The 22,245-nt window shown below is 36.0% G+C and overlaps 2 protein-coding genes across 8 annotated transcripts in view; one reads left to right on the plus strand and one right to left on the minus strand.

The window, feature by feature from the left end:
• LOC127861490 (single-stranded DNA-binding protein 3-like) overlaps window positions 1-22,245 on the minus strand; it is a 479,133-nt gene that overhangs the window by 142,093 nt on the left and 314,795 nt on the right. The gene's annotated exons all lie outside the window — the stretch shown is intronic.
• Window positions 1-22,245, plus strand: part of LOC127861487 (cytosolic carboxypeptidase 6-like) — a 67,127-nt gene that overhangs the window by 2,541 nt on the left and 42,341 nt on the right. For all 4 annotated transcript variants that reach the window (XM_052400003.1, XM_052400001.1, XM_052400002.1 and 1 more), the window contains exons 2-6: window positions 10,242-10,367; window positions 16,101-16,225; window positions 18,465-18,559; window positions 19,284-19,500; window positions 20,422-20,551. In XM_052400003.1, the coding sequence (XP_052255963.1) occupies window positions 10,242-10,367; window positions 16,101-16,225; window positions 18,465-18,559; window positions 19,284-19,500; window positions 20,422-20,551 (693 nt within the window). The remainder of the gene's footprint in view (window positions 1-10,241; window positions 10,368-16,100; window positions 16,226-18,464; window positions 18,560-19,283; window positions 19,501-20,421; window positions 20,552-22,245) is intronic.

Below are 22,245 nucleotides of genomic sequence, written 5' to 3' on the forward strand. Positions count from 1 at the left end.
CTGCAATGTACAAGGTCAAGGTACAATGTATACTCCTGCAAAGCGTGCGTGTATTGATTTTTTTTATACAAACTTTGTAGCGCAGAGAACATTGTTGATTTTGGTTAAAAGTTTCTTTGGTATTTATTAACGAAATTATATCGCGAATAAGTTGATATTTCCTCTAAAATAATTTCAAATCGAACACGCCGAATCTTTATCGTTACGGTATTTTAGTAGAGTAATTATTTTAACACTAATTGTACTGTAAACTGATTACAGAAGACATCTGGGCGGAACTGGATTTTAAGTGTTTGACGTTATGAAAACACGCAAAGCTTGTCTACTGACCTATTGTGTAGACTGCTGTATTCGGTGTTTTGACAAAAGGGATTAACATGTGTGAATGTCACTCTGCCGATTTGGTCCATAATTACTGGTAAACATTGTTTAGAATGTCGACGCAACAAGAATACAACTGTGAATATTAAATGCAATTATCAACTCAATAGTTACCACCTTTTAGCAATCAATGGAATAACCTACAAACAAAGAGAAAATCAATGCATTAGCGAGCAGAGAATAGACTTTGTTCCGACAATTAAAACCATTCCTTATGCATTCGTTGAACGTGTTTACTTGAGTAAGTTATGCCTTTAGACAGGAAGCGGCTTTTCTTTGATTACGTCAAACTGTCAATTCACACAGATTTGCGAGATTTTTAGGGTCCTTGGTCATTTGTATACATGTTCATTATAGAAAATCACCTGCTAACATGAAAACTTTGGATTAAATTATCAAAATAAAAACAATGTTGCAAACTGTGTTTATATTAATTGGTAAGTATTAGTTAAAAGACGACGTTTTGTGTGTCGTAAATCAACGAGTTTTCTATACAACCACAACTACTTCTACAACCACGTCGGGATCGATCTATCTTGGTTGTTTTTTTTAATTGTAAATAATATACTACATGTACATGTATGTACTTGTAATAAATGTAATTTTATTTGAAAATCAGGAAGTCAAACAAAATTAAATTGATCGTTATCTCGTAAAACGCGGAGTTTCCCCCGCGTTGCCAACGCAGAGGGCCGCCGCGTCGGTTTATCAGTTTTGCCGATCGTTAACCGCCGCGTCCAAAATCATGCAAACGCCGCGTATAGCGGGATTTTCTTAATCTCCCTCCAGGTCGAAACCCGCGGAGTATGGAGGGAAATTGGGGAAAACGCGTGGAGTGTACTGTAGATGTCACATTTTTGCCTAATCATCATGAAACTTAGTCAAGACATTGGTTTTATTGATATCTTGGACAAGTTGGAAAATGGCTCAGATCGGTAAAAAAAACCACACTTTTTAGCTCACCTGATTGCTCGGTTGAGGTTTTAGGATCTTTCTTTGTTTGCGTCCGTCCACATTTGGTTTGTAAACACTCGCATTTCTCAAGCATTCTTTATCAAAGTTGCTGAGAAGCTATATGGCCACAAGATCTCAGTCAAGTTTGATAATGAGCAAAATCGCATAATAAATGCCACAATTAAGCCCTTAGATTGTCAAATTTTTTATGATATTATACAAAATCCTTGTAAACACTCTAGAGGTCACAATTTTGTTTCAGATTTTATGAATCGTGGTCATAATATTTATTTCTTTAAGCAAAGTTTGATGTTTTATCATGAGGAGTCAAAATAAAGGTCACCAGGCAGTGTTTTTTTAAAATAAATATTCGGCGTTATTCGGCCCCATTCCCCCATCTTTAGAGTATATATTTCCCCCCCAAATATTTTTAAAATTCCCCTCTCGGAAGTGTTATTCAATTTTAATCAATACCTCATTTAAATACGTCTTTCATTACGAATATACTACAATTTTCCTGAACTGCATCCGCATGTTTACTTTATTTTAGCCTGTATGGCAAACCGTATGTAGTTCACTATCACAACTTTCGCTTAACAACATCTACCGCAAACCATACGTATTCCAACATGTCGCACAACAACAAAAACTATCGTAAAAAAATTGACAAATCTGTTTTAAATTGATATTCTTTTCAAACAAGTACAACTTAAAAGTCAGTCTTCTTCAAATACCGGCAGTGAAACGCCAGAAACGTCCGTTTAGTTTTCTCAACCTGCTTTGCACACCACAGAGAAACAGGCTTGGGGAAGCTACACTGGAGTCCCTGATCAGATTTTGTCTGCACACGGAGAGACTTGGTGAAAAGGAGGTCACCAGAATAATTGATAAATTCGCTGAAAAGCCCAGAAATGTTGAACTTTGAACATGAACATAACATGTTTATGAATAAAAGAGTTTGAATTATGTTTTTCTCTCTCTGTATGGTGAATTAAAGTGTTGAAACTTGATTTTGTACTGTTACTAGCTTTAGCATAGAAATTTCCCCCTTTTCCCCTTTTACGCGCGAATTTTCCCCCCCTCAGGGGACCCGACCCCCTTCCCCCAAAACTGAAAAAAAAACACTGCCAGGTCAAATCTTACAAAAACCTTGTAAACACTCCATACGCCAGAGTTTTGGTTCAATAATGATGAAACTTGATCAGGGTGCTTGTCTGGACAATATCTAGGTAAAGTTTGACGTTTGGTAATGTGGGGACAAAATCTAGGTCATGGGGTCTAATCTTACAAAAACCTTATAAACACACTAGAGGCCATAGTTTTGGTCCAATAATGATGATACTTGACGAGGATGTTTTTATGCCCCCGAAGGAGGGCATATAGTGATCGGACTGTCCGTCTTTCCGTCACACTTTGCGTTTAGGTTTTGAACTATGCTCATAGCTTCTATGTCCCTTGAGATATAACCTTCATATTTGGTATGCATGTGTATATGGACAAGGCCTTTCCATATGCACAATTTTTTTTACCCCTGTGACCTTGATCTTGAACTAAGGGTCTGCGTTTAGGTTTCGAAATCTGCGTTTAGGTTTCAAAAAATGCTCATAACTTTTATGTCCTTTGAGATATAACCTTCATATTTGGTATGCATGTGTATATGGACAAGGCCTTTCCATACACACACAAATTTTTACCCCTGTGACCTTTACCTTGAACTTAGGGTCCGCGTTTAGGTTTCGAAATCTGCGGTTAGGTTTCGAAAAATGCTCATAACTTCTATGTCCCTTGAGATATAACCTTCATATTTGGTTTGCATGTGTATATGGACAAGGCCTTTCCATACGCATAAAATCTTTTACCCCTGTGACCTTTACCTTGAACTGAGAGTCCGCGTTTAGGTTTCGAAATCTGCGCTTAGGTTTCGAAAAATGCTCATAACTTCTATCAAAGCATTTATAGGGGGCATATGTCATCCTATGGTGATAGCTCTTGTTCTTGATGATATCTAGGCAAAGTTTGACATGAGGTCATGTGGGGTCCAGGGCCCTCTCTTGCCACCAGGGGAAACCACCCACATTCCTCATGAGGGGGAATTTACGCGCTGATAACCTTTTATGGGGATTTTTTATGTCGCCCACTATAGTAGTGGGGGACATATTGTTTTTGCCCTGTCTGTTGGTCTGTTGGTTGGTCTGTTGGTTTGTGCCAACTTTAACATTTGCAATAACTTTTGCAATATTGAAGATAGCAACTTGATATTTGGCATGCATATGTATCTCATGGAGCTGCACATTTTGAGTGGTGAAAGGTCAAGGTCATCCTTCAAGGTCAAAGGTCAAATATATGGGTCAAAATCGCTCATTTAATGTTCACTTTTGCAATATTTCAATATTCAAGATAGCAACTTGATATTTGGCATGCATGTGTATCTCATGGAGCTGCACATTTTGAGAGGTGAAAGGTCAAGGTCATCCTTCAAGGTCAGAGGTCAAATATATGTGGCCAAAATCGCTCATTTTATGAGTACTTTTGCAAAATTGAAGATAGCAACTTGATATTTGGCATGCATGTGTATCTCATGGAGCTGCACATTTTGAGTGATGAAAGGTCAAGGTCAAGGTCATCCTTCAAGGTCAAATATATGGATCAAAATTGCTACTGTAATGTCAGTTCTGCAATATTGAAGCTAGCAATTTTATATTTGACATGCATGTGTATCTCATGGAGCTGCACATTTTGAGTGGTGAAGGGTCAAGGTCAAACGTCATATACGGGGACAGTGTTTCACAAACACATGTTGTTTACTTGGTCTCTAATTTCTTTTTATTTACATGTTTGCACTATATTAATTTTTTTTTTATAATTTAGTATATTTGACACTCATATTAGACTATACTGTAATGATGTTTTATAAAGTGAATGTCAATATTATAAAGAGGTGAAACTTCTGTTGTTTCAGCAGTATTTCTCTCCTATTTTACACACATAAATGGTCTTTTATTCATGGCAAGTTACCATTATCAGTGCTCAAATAATTGAAAAGAAACATTTTCCTCTCTCATCTCTTAACTAGTCAGCGAATATGTTTAAAAAAAAAGAACTGTTGGATAAGAACATGACTGTATCGAGTAGTGTGAATAAAATAAAATACTGGTGAATACGGGTTGCCGATGCCTGTGTGTGACTGTCTGTTTGGTTTTTAGCTCATCTATTTTTTGAAAAAAAATTATGAGCTATTGTCATCACCTTGGCGTCGGCGTCGGCGTCCGGTTAAGTTTTGCGTTTAGGTCCACTTTTCTCAGAAAGTATAAATGCTATTGCATTCAAACTTGGTACACTTACTTACTATCATGAGGGGACTGGGCAGGCAAAGTAAGATAACTCTGGCGTGCATTTTGACAGAATTATGTGCCCTGTTTATACTTAGAAAATTGAAAATTTTGGTTAAGTTTTGTGTTTAGGTCCATTTTATTCCTTAAGTATCAAAGCTATTGCTTTCATACTTGCAACACTTACTAACTATCATTAGGGGACTGTGCAGGCAAAGTAATGTTACTCTGACTGGCATTTTGCCAGAATTATGTGCCCTTTTTATACTTAGAAAATTGAAAATTTGGTTAAGTTTTGTGTTTAGGTCCACTTTATTCTTACAGTATCAAAGCTATTGCTTTCATACTTGCAACACTTATTAACTATCATAAGGGGACTGTGCAGGCAAAGTTATGTAACTCTGACTGGCATTTGGACGGAATTATGGGCCCTTTATACTTAGAAAATTGAAAATTTTGTTAAGTTTTGTGTTTTTGTCCACTTTACCCCTAAACTATCATAGATATTGCTTTCATACTTGGAACACTCGCAAACTATCATAAGGGTACAGTAAAAGGACAAGTTGCATAACTCTGGTTGTAATTTTTACGGAATTATGATCCTTTTTTGACTTAATATATGGTTAAATTTTGTGTTTCGATCCACTTTACTTCTAAAGTATCAAGCTATTGCTTTCAAACTTCAAATACTTTCATGCTATCATGAGGTTACTGTACCTGGCAAGTTGAATTTTACCTTGACCTTTGAATGACCTTGACTTTCAAGGTCAAATTATTAAATTTTGCTAAAAATGCCATAACTTCTTTATTTATGATTAGATTTGATTGATACTTTGACAAAACTACTCTTACCTGACATACCACAAAAGACTCCACCCAAACCATCCCCCCGTGCCCCCTCCCCCCCCTAATCACCCAATCCCCCCCTATTTTTTTATATTTTTTTTTAAGATCATCTTACAAATGACCACCACACCCTCACACTTTACTGTACCCCCCCCAACCCCCCCATTTTTTTTTTGAAACGGTTAAAAAACACAAATATTTATTTTTATTATTTTATGTTTGAAATACCGTCCAACAATAGCACCCAAGAATACCCCCCCACCCCCCCTTCCCCCCCCCAGAATTCCCCCCCCCTAATTTATTATTTATTTTATTTTTTTTTTTTTTTAAGATCATCTCACAAATGACCACCACACCCTCGCACTATACCCCCCCCCCACCCCACCCCCCCAATTTTTTTTTTTGAAACGGTTAAAAAACATTTATTATTATTATTTTATGTTTGAAATACCGTCCGACCATCGCACCCAAGAATCACTCCCCCCCCCCTCCCTGATTTTTTTTTTTTTTTTGCATTTTTTTTCCGCATCTTTGGAAGATAATGTAATAAATGTCCACGCCCCCACACTATACACCCCTCTTCACTCCACCCCTCCCTCCTTTGTGATTGAAAATGAGAGTCCCTTCACTTTTAAAAAGAAAATAGATGAGCGGTCTGCACCCGCAAGGCGGTGCTCTTGTTATTAATACTATCTAATGCAGTTTGTTTAAAAAGATAATCTATTTTTTTGCAGGAAGAAATCGTTTTTTTCGTAAGCTTTTTTCGGTATGCCTTAGCATTGTGTGATATTTTATTATCCGGAAACGGTGTAGATATATAAATCATGCAGGTACGCGAAATGTAATATTTCCCGTCTGCAGCCGTATAGATGAGGCAAGAAAACACTAACAATATCTGTTCAGCGTTACAGGTTTTCCGTTTGTTTTTTTCTTTTTTTTCTACGGGGAATTTTTACCAAAAACTAGGGGAAAAAAGTATACTCTGTTTATGGGGGAAGCCGCCGATATTCGGCGGTGAAAAGTGCAAATCGAGGGCCCTGGGGTCAAAATCTTGATCATGAGGTCCAAATCTTACAAAAACCTTGTAAATGCATGTAGAATTAGCATTACTTGCAAATGCTTGCATGAAAGAAACCCATGCAAATGGACAGTACTCAATCAGAATTAATCATATGTTCACACTGCAAAAGTAAACAGAAGAGAACCAATCTAATGTGCTCAAGAGTACTGAATTTTCAACTAAGCAGTAAACAAGGCCTTGTAAAAAAAGGTGAGCGAACTAGGGCCATCTTGACCCTCTTGTTTCAGCACATTGTGTGTTTGTAAATGAGAACCATCTGAACTGTATCATACATGCCATACGTCCCGGATTGTCCGGGACAGTCCCGGAAATGAAGAACTTGCCCCGCTGTCCCGGAAATCTGTCAAATGTCCCGGAATTTACAAAATCCATATATACATGTACCTTATCTTAAGCTTAATTGCACCTTGAATCTGTGTATATCTGCAGCATCTCCATGACAATGCCTACCCGAATAGGCAGACTACGCTACGTGTCAAAATCGATCAATTAACAGGGGTCCTGTTATAATATGGATTGTCTCACGTTTGCGGTCAAACCGAAAAGGCGGCATTGTTAAATGTGGTTGTTAATTGACTTAAATCTACTACGTCATTATTTCCCGCTGCGTAAGGGCAAAGGATAGTTGTTCACACATCTGAAGTCCAACATCGCTGAGTAAAAAATTAAAAGCAGTTTATGTTCGCACGTTTATCCGACAAAGAAGTTGAGAAAAAAAGTGAAGCATATAAAAACGTCATCCTCACTAGGTTCATTATTGTCTTGTTCTAAACCCCCAGTAAACAAAACGTTAAAAATAATACGTGAATTTGAACAACTACGCGTTACACACCGGTCTTAATAACAATAACGCAGTGACTTCACCATCTATGTTTAGAGCGCTTACACTGAAAACACGTGGCTTGTATCTAGTAACGGAAGTACCGTTATTACTCTATGTTTTCGGACACTTAAAAATAATAATTTTTTTTAGTGTCCGAAAACATAGATACGAAAAATATTCACAAAATGCAGGTGTCCGAAAACTTAGAGTCGAAAATTGAAGTGTCCGAAAATAGCGTAAATTGTATCAACGACTACCGGTAATAGCATGCGCTTCTAAAATACCATGCCGTATAGTATAAATTACAGTTATATATATTTGCACTGCAGTTCAAATAATTTTAAATGCTTAATTTATTTGACAGAAAGTTACTACAAGGTTGTACTTTGACCAACGAGTTCAAAGATGAGAATGTGACGTACCGATACTCGCTAGTATGAACCTGTAATTAACGCAAAAAAAACAAACTATGAATTCTTTGTTTGTTCATTTCAGATAGTTGTTTTCTAACACCTTCCATTGTTCGTAAAACTTGCAATAGGGTGCATCACACTTTGAAGCGTTTAGTATTTGTCACAGTTATTTTACTTAGAAGGGGTAGGACCATTGCGGTAGATAATTGAACCGTTAATTGGTACTGCCCCTGGTAAGTGTCATAACGCTTATGCTATCGGGCGAAACCATTGTTTAATACCGGTTTACAAGGTTATTTACCCAATAATGCAATGTAATGGTCCGTTGCCCTCAGGCATGCACCTTCCATGTTTTATGATGTTAATCTGGTTGTAAAACCCCATGATCGAAGTGTCATTAGATATCGAAAACAGACCGAAATTTGGTAAAATAGCGCTGTAAAATATTCTGTCCGAAAACTTAGAGACATAAATAATGGACGAAAAATCGTGTGTCCGAAAATTAAGAGTCATGAAAAATAATTATTTTTGCTAAAAAAGGGGGTGTCCGAAAACTTAGAGTGTCCGAAAACTTAGAGTGTCCGAAAACATAGAGTAATAACGGTAGTAATGTTTAATTTGACGTTCACAGATCAAGTGTATTTCGGATAGGCTTTCAAACTTTTGCAATTAAAGATGCGAAACAAAAAAAAACGTACCAAAAATGCATATGTCTATAAATATCGCTACATTTATACATGTATGTAAAAGTATGTTAAAACTAACAAAACATTAAGTACCTTCATAAGTCATATCTTCATAAGTCAGATAACCAAAATAATATAATAATGTTAACATCAATGTAACAGTATGCTGCATAGAATTTTTAATGTTTCAAAATAAACTATTTAAACATAGAATCACACCAATGAACAATAAAGCATCTCACTTAAAATTGTTAAACAATTATATTTGGTCATTTGGAAATGATATACATAAGCTTAGATAGCTTCTGATGCTAAAACGTTTTCTGTTAGTGGTGGATGATTTCTAGGCTCAAATAAATGAATGTTTTTCACGCATATTTCCTGACAGAAAGGCCCAGATAATTGCCACCATCCATTCTAGTTGCCTGAAATAACATAAAACATAGTTTTACAAACTATCAACAACAAACCAACACATTAATGTCCCGATCTTTAAATGTCCGAATTTTAACATATCCGAAATATAGTATATCGAGTGAATGTTATGCTTTTTATTTCCGAAATTGTTTGTTTCTTAATCAAATTTTATCCTTCCCAAAACATTATAATAATGAAACTATTAAACAGAAATGCTCACAAATTCCTGTTGAAACAAGATTTCATGTGTTTTTGTGGAGAAATTAAATGCTTTTGCCAGGCCCATGGTATTGATTAAATGGTAAAGAAATAGCGGCCCTAATAATTGTTGTAATTTTGTATCCTGGCAACAGTTTGTCCCAGTGTTACTTTATTTATTGCTCACTATCATAAAGGAGTTGTTAATCCGATAATAACCCGCATAAAACTTGACAATAGCAGTAAAAACACCGTTTGTAACACTTACACGCTTCCGTGATTTCACTCTGCTTGGTCAGAGGTTCCTGCCAAATACCCGAATGACGAGCGCTGTGAATGGTCGATGTGTCAACAAACGATCTTTCAGACAATAACGGAGTGACGTCACCATCTTTGTATAGAATGCTGAATGGTTGCTTATCAATTTTCAATAGGTAATTTATTACACCAGGGGGCGGAGTTTCGTCGATTTGGTCAGTTTATTGACTTTGGCGTGTATTTGGTAATAAACAGAAGCCACTTAGATAGCGATGCGGATATGATAAATGCCAGATTTTAGGGCGAAGTGATAATCGCCGGTGCTTTTGATCCGGGCGATTGAAGGAAAGCCAGGGCGATTTAGCCAGGGCGATATAATCGCCCATGTCGCCCAGTTGCATGATCCCTGTATTATGTACAATGAAAAGTCAATATTCATGTGTGTTTTAACTTTTTTAACAAAATAGTAATTTTTATCATGAAAATATTATTGATTTTAATGGAAGCGTAATTATTGGTTTTGATACGAGCATTTTTCAACTTTCTCACTTTTTAGTCTTGAATATCATCGCTATGTGCCATTTTTATGCAATTATGTAACCAAGAAGTTAACTTCAAAAAACATTTTATTTCATGAAGATAATGTTTTTGTTGACATTTTATGTAAATTAAATACAGATCATTCATTAACATGCTGAAACAAAGTGTGTAATTTTACCCTTGAACATTGCCTTTGACCTCTGAAAATCTCGAGCACAGGGTCATTTGACTTCATGGTTTCAATATCTATTGAAATCTTTAACCGAAATTTATGATTTTTTTTATTGCACACCTGTTTTAATCCAATTTTAACAGGCAGTGAATCAGACAGCACAGAGGAACCGGTTGTTGGGAATGTAAACAAGTTTGCTGTGGTTCCACCAGGCTTCACAGGACGGCCCAAAAAAGGCCATCTCATCTTTGATGCTTGTTTTGAATGTGGTAAGTTGGAGCTATATTTAAGGGGATTTTAATATATGTCAATTATGAACCAATTATCTGTTCATACTCTGGAACGACTAGGACATACAGCACGGCTGTAAATCACTGGTGCCACCTTTTTTTCGTCCCCACGTTTTCAAATGGGTTGTGATTGCATGTTTCTGTATTTGTGGATGAATAATTTTTTGCCAAATCGCACTACATTGCCCGATTTTTAAAATAATGCCAAAAAGGTTGTAAAACACATATAAAATTTAATCACTCTGAAGAATTATCCTTGAAATTTGAAACACCTCTGAAGTAGAATTGGCTCATTTTTAATGCATCGCAAAAAAGCCTTGTACAGACAGTACTTGGAAAGTGTAAAATGCAGACATAGTATATACCAGTATTTAATGAGTTTTAGAAAACCTTAACCAAAGGCCCTTACTAAAAAAAGATAGGTCACTTAGATAAGTCTTGGAGTACATTTTTGTGCAGCATGTGCATCCGTTGTATCTGCCCTCTTAATGAAAACATCTTAATACTTTAATTGAAAATATTGGAAAACATACATGTTTAATATGTCGTCAATATATAGTTAAATGTGTACATTCGAAAAATGCTCATAATTTCTATCAAAGCGTTTATCAGGGGCATATGTCATCCTTTGGAGTCTTTTTCACCATTTTTAATGGGATGAAGTGGAGAGCCCGATCATTCGTGAGAGTTTTCTATAGGTATCATGATCGTTTTAAACAAATTAGTAGTTTTTAGCTTTACTGCCAAAGGCAGAAGAGCTTATGGGATGGCATGGTGTCTGTCTGTCTGTCTGTCTGTGTGTGTGTGTGTGCGTGCGTTAGACTTTTCTTGTTTATCCGATAAAGTCTACAGTTTTCATCCGATTCTTTTCAAACTTGTTCAGTGTCTTTATATTAATGAGGACTCAAACTCTATTGATTTTCAGGTCACTGGGTCAAAGGTCAAGGTCACAGTGACTCGAAATAGTAAAATGGTTTCCGGATGATAACTCAAGAATGCTTAGGCCTAGGGTCATGATACTTCATAGGTACATTGATCATGACTGACTGATGACCCCTTTTCATTTTCAGGTCACTAGGTCAAAGGTCAAGGTCACAGTGACTCAAAATAGTAAAATCGTTACTTTTTCTTGTTTATCCGATAAAGTCCACAGTTTTCATCCGATTCTTTTCAAACTTGTTCAGTGTCTTTATATTAATGGGGACTCAAACCCTATTGATTTTCAGGTCACTGGGTCAAAGGTCAAGGTCACAGTGACTCGAAATAGTAAAATGGTTACTTTTTCTTGTTTATCCGATTAAGTCCACAGTTTTCATCCGATTCTTTTCAAACTTGTTCAGTGTCTTTATATTAATGAGGACTCGAACCCTATTGATTTTCAGGTCACTGGGTCAAAGGTCAAGGTCACAGTGACTCGAAATAGTACAATGGTTTCCAGATGTTAACTCAAGAATGCTTAGGCCTAGGATCATGAAACTTCATAGTTACATTGATCATGACTGGCTGATGAACCCTTTTCATTTTCAGGTCACTAGGTCAAAGGTCAAGGTCACAGTGACTCGAAATAGTAAAATGCTTACTTTTTCTTGTTTATCCGATAAAGTCCACAGTTTTCATCCGATTCTGTTAAAACTTGTTCAGTGTCTTTATATTTATGAGGACTCAAACACTATTTATTTTCAGGTCACTGGGTCAAAGGTCAAGGTCACAGTGACTCTAAATAATAAAATGGTTTCCAGATGTTAACTCAAGACTGCTTAGGCCTAGGATCATGAAACTTTATAGGTACATTGATCATGACTGGCTGATTAACCCTTTTCATTTTCAGGTCACTAGGTCAAAGGTCAAGGTCACAGTGACTCGAAATAGTAAAATGGTTACTTTTTCTTGTTTATCCGATAAAGTCCACAGTTTCCATCCGATTCTTTTCAAACTTGTTCAGTGTCTTTATATTAATGAGGACTCAAACCCTATTGATTTTCTGGTCACTGGGTCAAAGGTCAAGGTCACAGTGACTCGGATTAGTAAAATGGTTTCCAGATGTTAACTCAAGAATGCTTAGTTGCCTAGGATCATGAAACTTCATAGGTACATTGATCATGACTGGCTGATGACCCCTATTGATTTTCAGGTCACTAGGTCAAAGGTCAAGGTCACAGTAACTCGAAATAGTATAATGATAACTTTTTCTTGTTTGTCCGATAAAGTCCACAGTTTTCATCCGATTCTTTTCAAACTTGTTCAGTGTCTTCATTTTAATGAGGACTCGAACCCTATTGATTTTCAGGTCAAAGGTCAAGGTCACAGTGACGCGATATAGTAAATTGGTTTCCGGATGATAACTCAAGAATGCTTAGGCCTAGGATCATGAAACTTCATAGTTACATTGATCAAGACTGGCAGATGACCCCTATTGATTTTCAGGTCACTAGGTCAAAGGTAAAGGTCACAGTGACTCGAAACAGTAAAATGGTTTCCGGATGATAACTCTAGAATGCTTACGCCTAGGATCATGAAACTTCATAGGTACATTGATCATGACTGGCATATGACCCCAATTCATTTTCAGGTCGAAGGTCAAGGTCACAGCGACTCAAAACAGTAAAATGGTTTCCGGATGATAACTCAAGAATAATAAGGCCTAGGATCATGAAACTTTATTGGTACATTGATCATGACTGGTAGATGACCCCTATTGATTTTCAGGTCACTAGGTCAAAGGTCAAGGTCACAGTGACAAAAAACGTATTCACACAATGCTGCCACTACAACTGACAGCCCATATGGGGCATGTTTTACAAACAGCCTTTGTTTAAAAAGAGCAATATCGAAGCAATAAGTCCAAAATGACTTCCCCTTGAATATGAGAAATTTTGAAATCCCGCTTGTTTACGCAATTAATTCAACAGTTTTAATCCAATTATTTCCAAATTTGCACAGTATCTTTATATCAATGAGGACTTGAACCCTATTGAATATGAGCAGTATCGGAGAAATAAGTACACAATAATCTCCCCTTGAATTTGAGAAAATTCTCCTTGTTTGCGCGATTAAGTACTCAGTTTCCATCTTATTCTTTCCAAACTTGCACAGTGTTTATAGCAGTAGAGCGATTCAGGCCCTCATGGGCCTCTTGTTTAGCAAAGTGCAACCGCGTTTTTGTAATATGAAGTCCCCACATTGATCTGACATTTTTCTAACTGTTCAAACAGGCGGTTGCACTTTACTGAAAAAATAATTTGTTTTAATAGATCATGATACCTATAGAAAATTCTTACAAATGAGCAGGCTCTCCATTTCATCCCATTAAAATGATGAAATATTTAAAAAGAGATCCTTAAAAATGTTAACTGGGTCGCACTTTATTCTCCCAACACAAATGCGAATAAGTCACGTGGTATTGGCACCGTGATTATGTCCTAATATAAGTCTGAGTTAAATCATTTCATTGGCTTTCATAAATGAATTTTATTAAGCTAATTATTAACTCACAGTCACCAATTTCATTAAATGTTTAATTGCACTGAATTGTTTCAAGCTTAAAAAGCAAGTTGCCCAGCCAGACTACTAATTTTTGTATTTGAGTTGCCGAGGCCAAAATGTACTGGCTCGAGGCTCACGGGCAACCACTAATTTCCATCCTTGGGATACCTTTAACTCAGGTGAGCACTAATTTCCATCCTTGGGATACCTTTAACTCAGGTGAGCACTTAAGACCATGGCTCTCTTGTTTTTTTTGTATTTAGAAAATTAGCTTGAGCAAGTGGCAAAAAAAAGATTAACCAGCGTTTTTCCTCACCATTTTGGGACTTGGTACCTGTTGTTTTCGTGCAATTTGGGAAATTTATTAATTATGCTTATACTGTACAAAACATGTACATGCACAAAAAAAAAGTTGCTTATAAACATCAACATGGTGAGTGATTTCCTGCAAAAATCTGATTCTACAGTATGGTTACATACTACTTAACAAGTAGTATTAGAATATGAGTCCAAGGCACTGAAGATGCGAACGATTGTGAATCAGTTATTAGTGTCACTATCAATAATTTCAGTGCTTTTTATGGCCGTTTATTGGCTTTGTTATACTCTTTATCGGTCTTTACATTGTACTCATCCACGTTAAAATTGTCTGTCACTTAGGAAACTGATTATGGCAACTTGGTGGAATCCTTGTGGGAATTCATGCTTTATATTGTCAAAACATTTATTTTGACATTTAAAGCACTTCAACAAATTATTATTGCATTAATTGTACACAAATATAAATGGTGCGCTCTCAACTGACCATAAATAAATTTTAAATCTAAAACACACTAACGAATTTTAATGTAAACCCAACCTTTTCAAGTCAGCTTCAAATACACAGTGCACATATATTTTGTGTTGCAGATGTATTTCGCGTTTGTCGCGATAAGAAGCACATGAATATTATTCAGCATGAACAACGTCTGTCATTCGTGTGGAGCGCGTGCGTGTATTGATTTTTGTATGAAAACTTTGTGACGTCAAGAACATTGAAATTTTTTCATTTCAGTTTTAAATTTTGCTGTTATTTGTAACAAAATTATAGCGCAAATGATTTGGATTAGACATTTTCTATAAATAAATTTCAAATGAAACATGCAGTATCTTTATTGTTAGATCTCTTATACAAGTCATTATTGAAACAGTTACTGTAGTGTATATGGTAATGATTAAACAGGTAAACAGGTAATCTTTAAGTTGTATTTGTTGGTTGTTCATCGAAGGGGACTTATGGTTTGCGATCTGTGCGTCTGTCTGTCTGTGAGTCTGTCTGTCACACTTTTCTGGATCCTGTGATTACTTTAAAAGTTCTTCATATTTTTTCATGAAACTTCAAACATGGATAGATGGCAATATGAACATTATGCACGTCATTTCATTTTGTTCCTACGCCAAAAATTCTGGTTGCTATGGCAACAATTTTTTTTTTAATGTGACAATAGTGGAGCCGGTAGGGGACATATATTGCTTGGCAATAGTCTTGTTTCAAAATGTATTGATATACATGTATAATCAAACAGGGTTTAGTTATGAAATGCGCCAATTAACAAATCCATAAATTGCTGTTCACATTATTGCAAATCTGCATTGTTGTTGATTTGATGTCTAAACAGTTTGAAAATTATTTAACTGTTGCAAAATGTTAAAACAGTTACTGCATGTAAGTCAATTTACGTAGTCATAATTACAATTTAATCCGTTTGTATATAGTGGGCTATCTGGGTTTTACTGTATATCACATGCATGTTATTTAATTGGGAAAACCCCAACACGCCTATCAGACCAACAATATCACTGAAAATAAACAATTGCATCATATCAGATTACATTTAAAAGAAACTGTCTCCTGAATACAAGTGAAAAATTTATTTTTACAAAGCAAACCAGATGATGGAATGAAAGACCTGCACAACATATCATTTATGAATGTCAAAACTAAGACATAACAATTGCTTAAAGGTTTATCAGATTTTTGGAGTGAAAACATTTCAAAAATGGCTGGACTAAAATATGATTTGAGGGAGTAAATAGAAATTGTATGTGAGTATATAAATTATTTTTTTGTGAACCGGTTTCAGAATCGGAAAGTGTCATATAACAGCAAGACCAATGGCTTTAACGAGTCAGATTTTTTCATATTCACATGTCAAAGGTTCATGCTGAAATTAACATTATCAATTTCAGGTAACTTGGGTAGAGTGGACTACATCACAGAGTATGAATATGACCTTTTTATACGTCCTGACACATGCAATCCTAGATTTCGTGTATGGTTCAACTTCACTGTGGAAAATGTCAGGACGGATCAGGTAGATTAAATTTGGGTTGATAAATTTTTTATTATGCCCCCGGGAGGGTGGCATATAGCAGTTGAACTGTCCGTCAGTGTGTCAGTATGTCAGTATGTGTGTATGTCAGTCTGTCCGACCGTCCGAAAACTTTAATGGCCATAACTTTTTCAATATTGAAGATAGCAACTTGATATTTGGCATGCATGTGCATCTCACGGAGCTGCATATTTTGAGTGGTGAAAGGTGAAGGTCAAGTTCATCCTTCAAGGTCAAATGCCTAATATATGGCATCTGTCCGTCCATCCAAAAACTTTAACATTGGCCATTACTTTTGCACTATTGAAGATAGCAGCTTGATATTTGGCATGCATGTGTATCTCATGGAGCTGAACATTTTGAGTGGTGAAAAGTGAAGGTGAAGGTCATCCTTCAAGGTCAAATGTCAAATATATGGCGTCTGTCCGTCCGAAAACTTTAACACTGGCCATAACTTTTTCAATATTGAAGATAGCAACTTGATATTTGGCATGCATGTGCATCTCACGGAATGCACATTTTGAGTGGTGAAAGATGAAGGTGAAGGTCATCCTTCAAGGTTAAATGTCAAATATATGGCGTCTGTCCGTCCGAAAACTTAAACATTGGCCATAACTTTTTCAATATTAAAGATAGCAACTTTATATTTGGCATGCATGTGTATCTCATGAAGCTGCACATTTTGAGTGGTGGAAGTTCAAGGTCAAGGTCATCCTTAAAGGTAAAAGGTTATTTATTTATTTTTTTAAATTTCAAAGTGGCATTCTGATGAAGCTGCACATTTTGAGTGGTGGAAGTTCAAGGTCATGGTCATCCTTCAAGGTCAAAGGTAAAAAAAATAATTCAAAGCGGCGCAATAGGGGGCATTGTGTTTCTGACAAACAAATCTCTTGTTGGAACATATTGTTTTTGCCCTGTCTGTTGGTTGGTTGGTCTGTTGGTTTGCACCAACTTTAACATTTTGCAATAACTTTTGCTATATTGAAGATAGCAACTTCATATTTGGCATGCATGTGTATCTCATGAAGCTGCACATTTTGAGTGGTGAAAGGTCAAGGTCAAGGTCATCCGTCAAGGTCAGAGGTCAAATATATGTGGCCAAAATCGCTCATTTTATTAATTCTTTTGCAATATTGAAGATAGCAACTTCATATCTGGCATGCATGTGTATCTCATGGAGCTTCACATTTTGAGTGGTGAAAGGTCAAGGTCAAGGTCATCCTTCAAGGTCAGAGGTCAAATATATGTGGCCCAAATCGCTTATTTTATGAATACTTTTGCAATATTGAAGATAGCAACTTGATATTTGGCATACATGTGTATCTCATGGAGCTGCACATTTTGAGTGGTGAAAGGTCAAGGTCAAGGTCATCCTTTAAGGTCAGAGGTCAAATATATGTGGCCCAAATCGCTTATTTTATGAATACTTTTGCAATATTGAAGATAGCAACTTGATATTTGGCAAGCATGTGTATCTCATGGAACTGCACATTTTGAGTGGTGAAAGGTAAAGGTCAAGGTCATCCTTCAAGGTCAAATATATGGGTCAAAATTGCTCATGTTATGTTACTTCTGCAATATTGAAGCTAGCAATTTTATATTTGAAATGCGTGTGTATCTCAAGGAGCTGCACATTTTGAGTGGTGAAGGGTCAAGGTCAAGGCCATCCTTCAAGGTCAAACATCATATAGGGGGACATTGTGTTTCACAAACACATCTTGTTTCCATTATAATATTGTTTTTGCAAGGTACACTTCAATTTTACCCTTAATAGAAATCAAGAAATTCCGGTAGAAACAGTTCATCACTTTGCTGCATTGTATAATAACATCAATCTGTATGCAAATGTATGTGAAGAAATACCAATTATAAAAGCATAACACAATTTGCAATCAAGATACAATACAAATATAATATTATGATAGTATGGTGATAACTCTAATGTTCATATTGTAAATATTTTGTCCAAGACAGGTATTCACAAAAAAACTTTCAAGGATAATGTTTTCTTTTTACAAGATGATACCATATTAACCCTTTGAACACTCATGAAAGCATTAAGAAAGTTTACTGTTAAAAGATAAAAACAAGTAAAGAAATCTAGAAACTTAATTAGGAATTAAGATGTTGTCTTAAGTTTTCCCTGATTGACTTTAGAAATACCAGTCCTGATTGTATTAGCAAGAACAGCATTGGCACAATATTGACTGTTAACTTTCAGAGAGTTATCTTCAACATCGTCAACTTCAGCAAGACCAAGTCTTTATACAGGGAAGGAATGTCACCATTTGTAAAGTCTACCAGCAGACCAAAATGGTAGGAATAGGACCACATTGAAATTTGATTGCTATTTGTTTATATTCTTGGTTAAAATCATCTTAAGTGCATAGCTTGTTCCAGGTTTGTGCAAATTTATCCTGATCCTTTTGTAATGATTAGTGAGAACTCCTTACATCATTTAGAAGTTTCTCCATGTGAAACCAGAATGTAAATATTTTGCATTTGCTGGCGGCCAATCAAAAATACAAACATTTCTTGCTGACCTGAACATGAAGTGTTCTTGATGAATTTTGTTGGGGATGGGGGATTTAATTTTGATTTTGTTGACAACATGGGCCCTACTCTAGGGGTGGGGTGCGGGATAACTTGTTTGTGTTTTTAACACAGTGAAAACCCAAAAAGTTTTCTTGCTAAGATCACTCTAGTATATTAAACAACGTAAAAATTACTTATACCTGTTGAAATAGGAAAAATATTGAAAGAACTGACCTAAGACAGAAAATCTTTAACAGAATCATATCAGTTTAATTGATTTCACAACTTTAAGACCCTTTATTTTCTACACTGAACAGCTTTATTTTTGAACATCTGATAGTCAAACTATCAATTGGGAATTTTGGGATTGGGTTTTGGAAAAAATGATACTTTTTATGACCATAAATGATACTTTTTATGACCAAATAACATCTTTACAATCAGCCAAAAAAAGTCCTGTCAGACAAATTGTTTTCAATGTTGATAAGAATTGATCTCATTTCAGGGTGCGTGTGCCAGCAAAGCATGTCTACTACTACAGATGTCCGGACCATCGGAAGAACTATGTCATGTCGTTTGCCTTCATCTTTGACAAGGAGGACGACGTATACCAGTTTGCATACTGTTATCCGTATTCCTACACCCGGCTACAAAACTACCTGGACAATCTGGAGAAACGAAACATGGACTACTTTACGCGGGAACTACTTTGTTTAACTGTGGTATGATGTATTTGATGTGACTTGTAGCTATTGCAATATCATTATTTGCTGTGTTTGCTTGTGTCAATATTTGCTTGACTCATTTTGTTATTGATGTGTTGAATCATTCATTATTGAGTGGGTAAACTTTAACACCACTGTCTTAGTTTTTGTGTCAATAATTCCTCCGCTTTTAATACTGATGTGGTTATATTAAGTGACGGCAGAGTAAAAAAATTTTTTCCCAATAATATTATTTGTGTAATAATACAACATTCAAGATACCTTATGTTAAGACCTTTTTATGCCCCCGGATCGAATGATCAGGGGCATATTGTTTTTGGCCTGTCTGTCATTCTGTCCCAAAACTTTAACCTTGCTTAAAGTTTTGCGATAACTTTTGCAATATTGAAGATAGCAACTTGATATTTAGCATGCATGTGTATCCCATGAAGCTGCACATTTTGAGTGGTGAAAGGTCAAGGTCATCCTTCAAGGTCAAAAGTCAAAAAATACAATCCTAGGGAAGTAGTAAGCTTTAAAAGGGAGATAATTTCTAAACCTGCCAAATGATATATTGAAATATTATTTCAAAGCAGCGCAATAGGGGGCATTGTGTTTCTGACAAACACTTCTCTTGTTTGGGATTCATTTAAGGTAGTTGGGGTTTAAGGTCACAGTTACTGAAAATGGGGGTATGTCTTCATCTCTCATCTCATCTCAACAAAGTCTCAATAAATATAAAAAAAATGTTTAGGAAATTTAATGTTTATTTATTGTTTTCTTTATTATGCAAATATTGTTTGATCAATTTAAGCTTATTAACTTTATCTGTTAAAGTATCAGAATAACACATATTTTGAATTTTCAGTTAAATTTTCAAATTATTGAATTTTGCAAACTTGAACAGCAATAAACTAAAAAGGACAAATTAACTTTCAGCAACAACGTCGTCTTGACCTGATTACAATCACACACCCAGACAATCTCTACCCAGAAGAGACAAAAAGGATAGTGTTTGTAACAGCCAGGGTACATCCTGGGGAAACTCCCTCGTCTTTTGTATGTCAAGGTATGTCTTAAGGTCCTGGTGGGGTATAGCTATGTTGTCCACTCATTGATCAGAAAGTCCTGGGCTCAAGCCATATGAGTTTTCTCAAGATTTCCCCTCAAAGACAATGTACTGGTTCTAACCTGGACATAGACTTGAATGTCTCAAAAAGCCATAGGCCTATGAAAGTAAATTAAATAGTTTAAACAGAGGTAGCTAGCTATTAGCAGTAAATGATCAGAAAAAGGCTTAATTAAAATGAAAAATTATGTAGGTTTAAGATTTTGGTTTAAACGCCATTTGTTAACACTGTACCTGGGAAACATTGTGTAAGGTCATTGAGGAATAGAACAGTCCTTTGGCTTGTTTACTTGCTTGTGGCACAAACTTGCTTTATTTAGACGCTTTAAAAAAAGTTCATTAACATAAAGAATTAACTTTTATTTTAAAATTTATTGACAGAAGTAGTGACTTTTTAGCTGTTTTCGGAGAAAACTCGAGGTATTGTCATAGCTAGCTTGCCGTCCGACGTACGCCGTGTTAAAACCGTGACATTTTGCTCTAAAATCAAAGTGCAACTTTGAAACTTCATACATAGATGCACCTTGATGAGTTCTACACACCACACCTATTTTTGGGTCACTAGGTCAAAGGTCAAGGTCACTGTGACCTCTAAAAAAATAAAAAAATAAAATAAAGCTTTCATTGATTCAAAACTGAACCTGCAGCAGAGCGTTGGCACCCGTTATGTGGTGCTCTGGTTGATTGGTTATAATAGTCATTTAACATTATATGCAAAAAGTATTAGTGTTTGAAAATCTCTGAGAAGAGAAAGGTACATGCATAAGTTGATGTGGAATATACTTTGCTTCTGATACTTTTGCGGCTAGCTCTTTAACCAAGCTTTTCACTTCAAATGACCTTTGCATAACGCCAGCAGACCCGAATTAAAACACTCCATTAATTCCATTGGCTGGTTTGTGCATAATCCCCGGAACATTGAAAATATCACTGAGTCTTTGTTGTATAGGATGTAACACTTATCAGTGCAGGGAAATGCGGAACATTGAAAATATCACTGAATCTTTGTAGTATAGGATGTAACACTTATCAGTGCAGGGAAATGCGGAACATTGAAAATATCACTGAGTCTTTGTAGTATAGGATGTAACACTTATCAGTGCAGGGAAATGCGGAACATTGAAAATATCACTGAGTCTTTGTAGTATAGGATGTAACACTTATCAGTGCAGGGAAATGCGGAACATTGAAAATATCACTGACTCTTTGTAGTGTAGGATGTAACACTTATCAGTGCAGGGAAATGCGGAACATTGAAAATATTACTGAGTCTTTGTAGTATAGGATGTAACACTTATCAGTGCAGGGAAATGCGGAACATTGAAAATATCACTGAGTCTTTGTAGTATAGGATGTAACACTTATCAGTGCAGGGAAATGCGGAACATTGAAAATATCACTGAGTCTTTGTAGTATAGGATTTAACACTTATCAGTGCAGGGAAATGCAGAACATTGAAAATATCACTGAGTCTTTGTAGTATAGGATGTACCACTTATCAGTGCAGGGAAATGTGGAACATTGAAAATATCAGTGAGTCTTTGTAGTATAGGATGTAACACTTCTCAGTGCAGGGAAATGCAGAACATTAAAAATATCACTGAGTCTTTGTAGTATAGGATGTAACACTTCTC

This window comes from Dreissena polymorpha, chromosome 16 (genome assembly GCF_020536995.1).
Source record: "Dreissena polymorpha isolate Duluth1 chromosome 16, UMN_Dpol_1.0, whole genome shotgun sequence".
Taxonomy (NCBI): Eukaryota; Metazoa; Mollusca; class Bivalvia; order Myida; family Dreissenidae; genus Dreissena; species Dreissena polymorpha.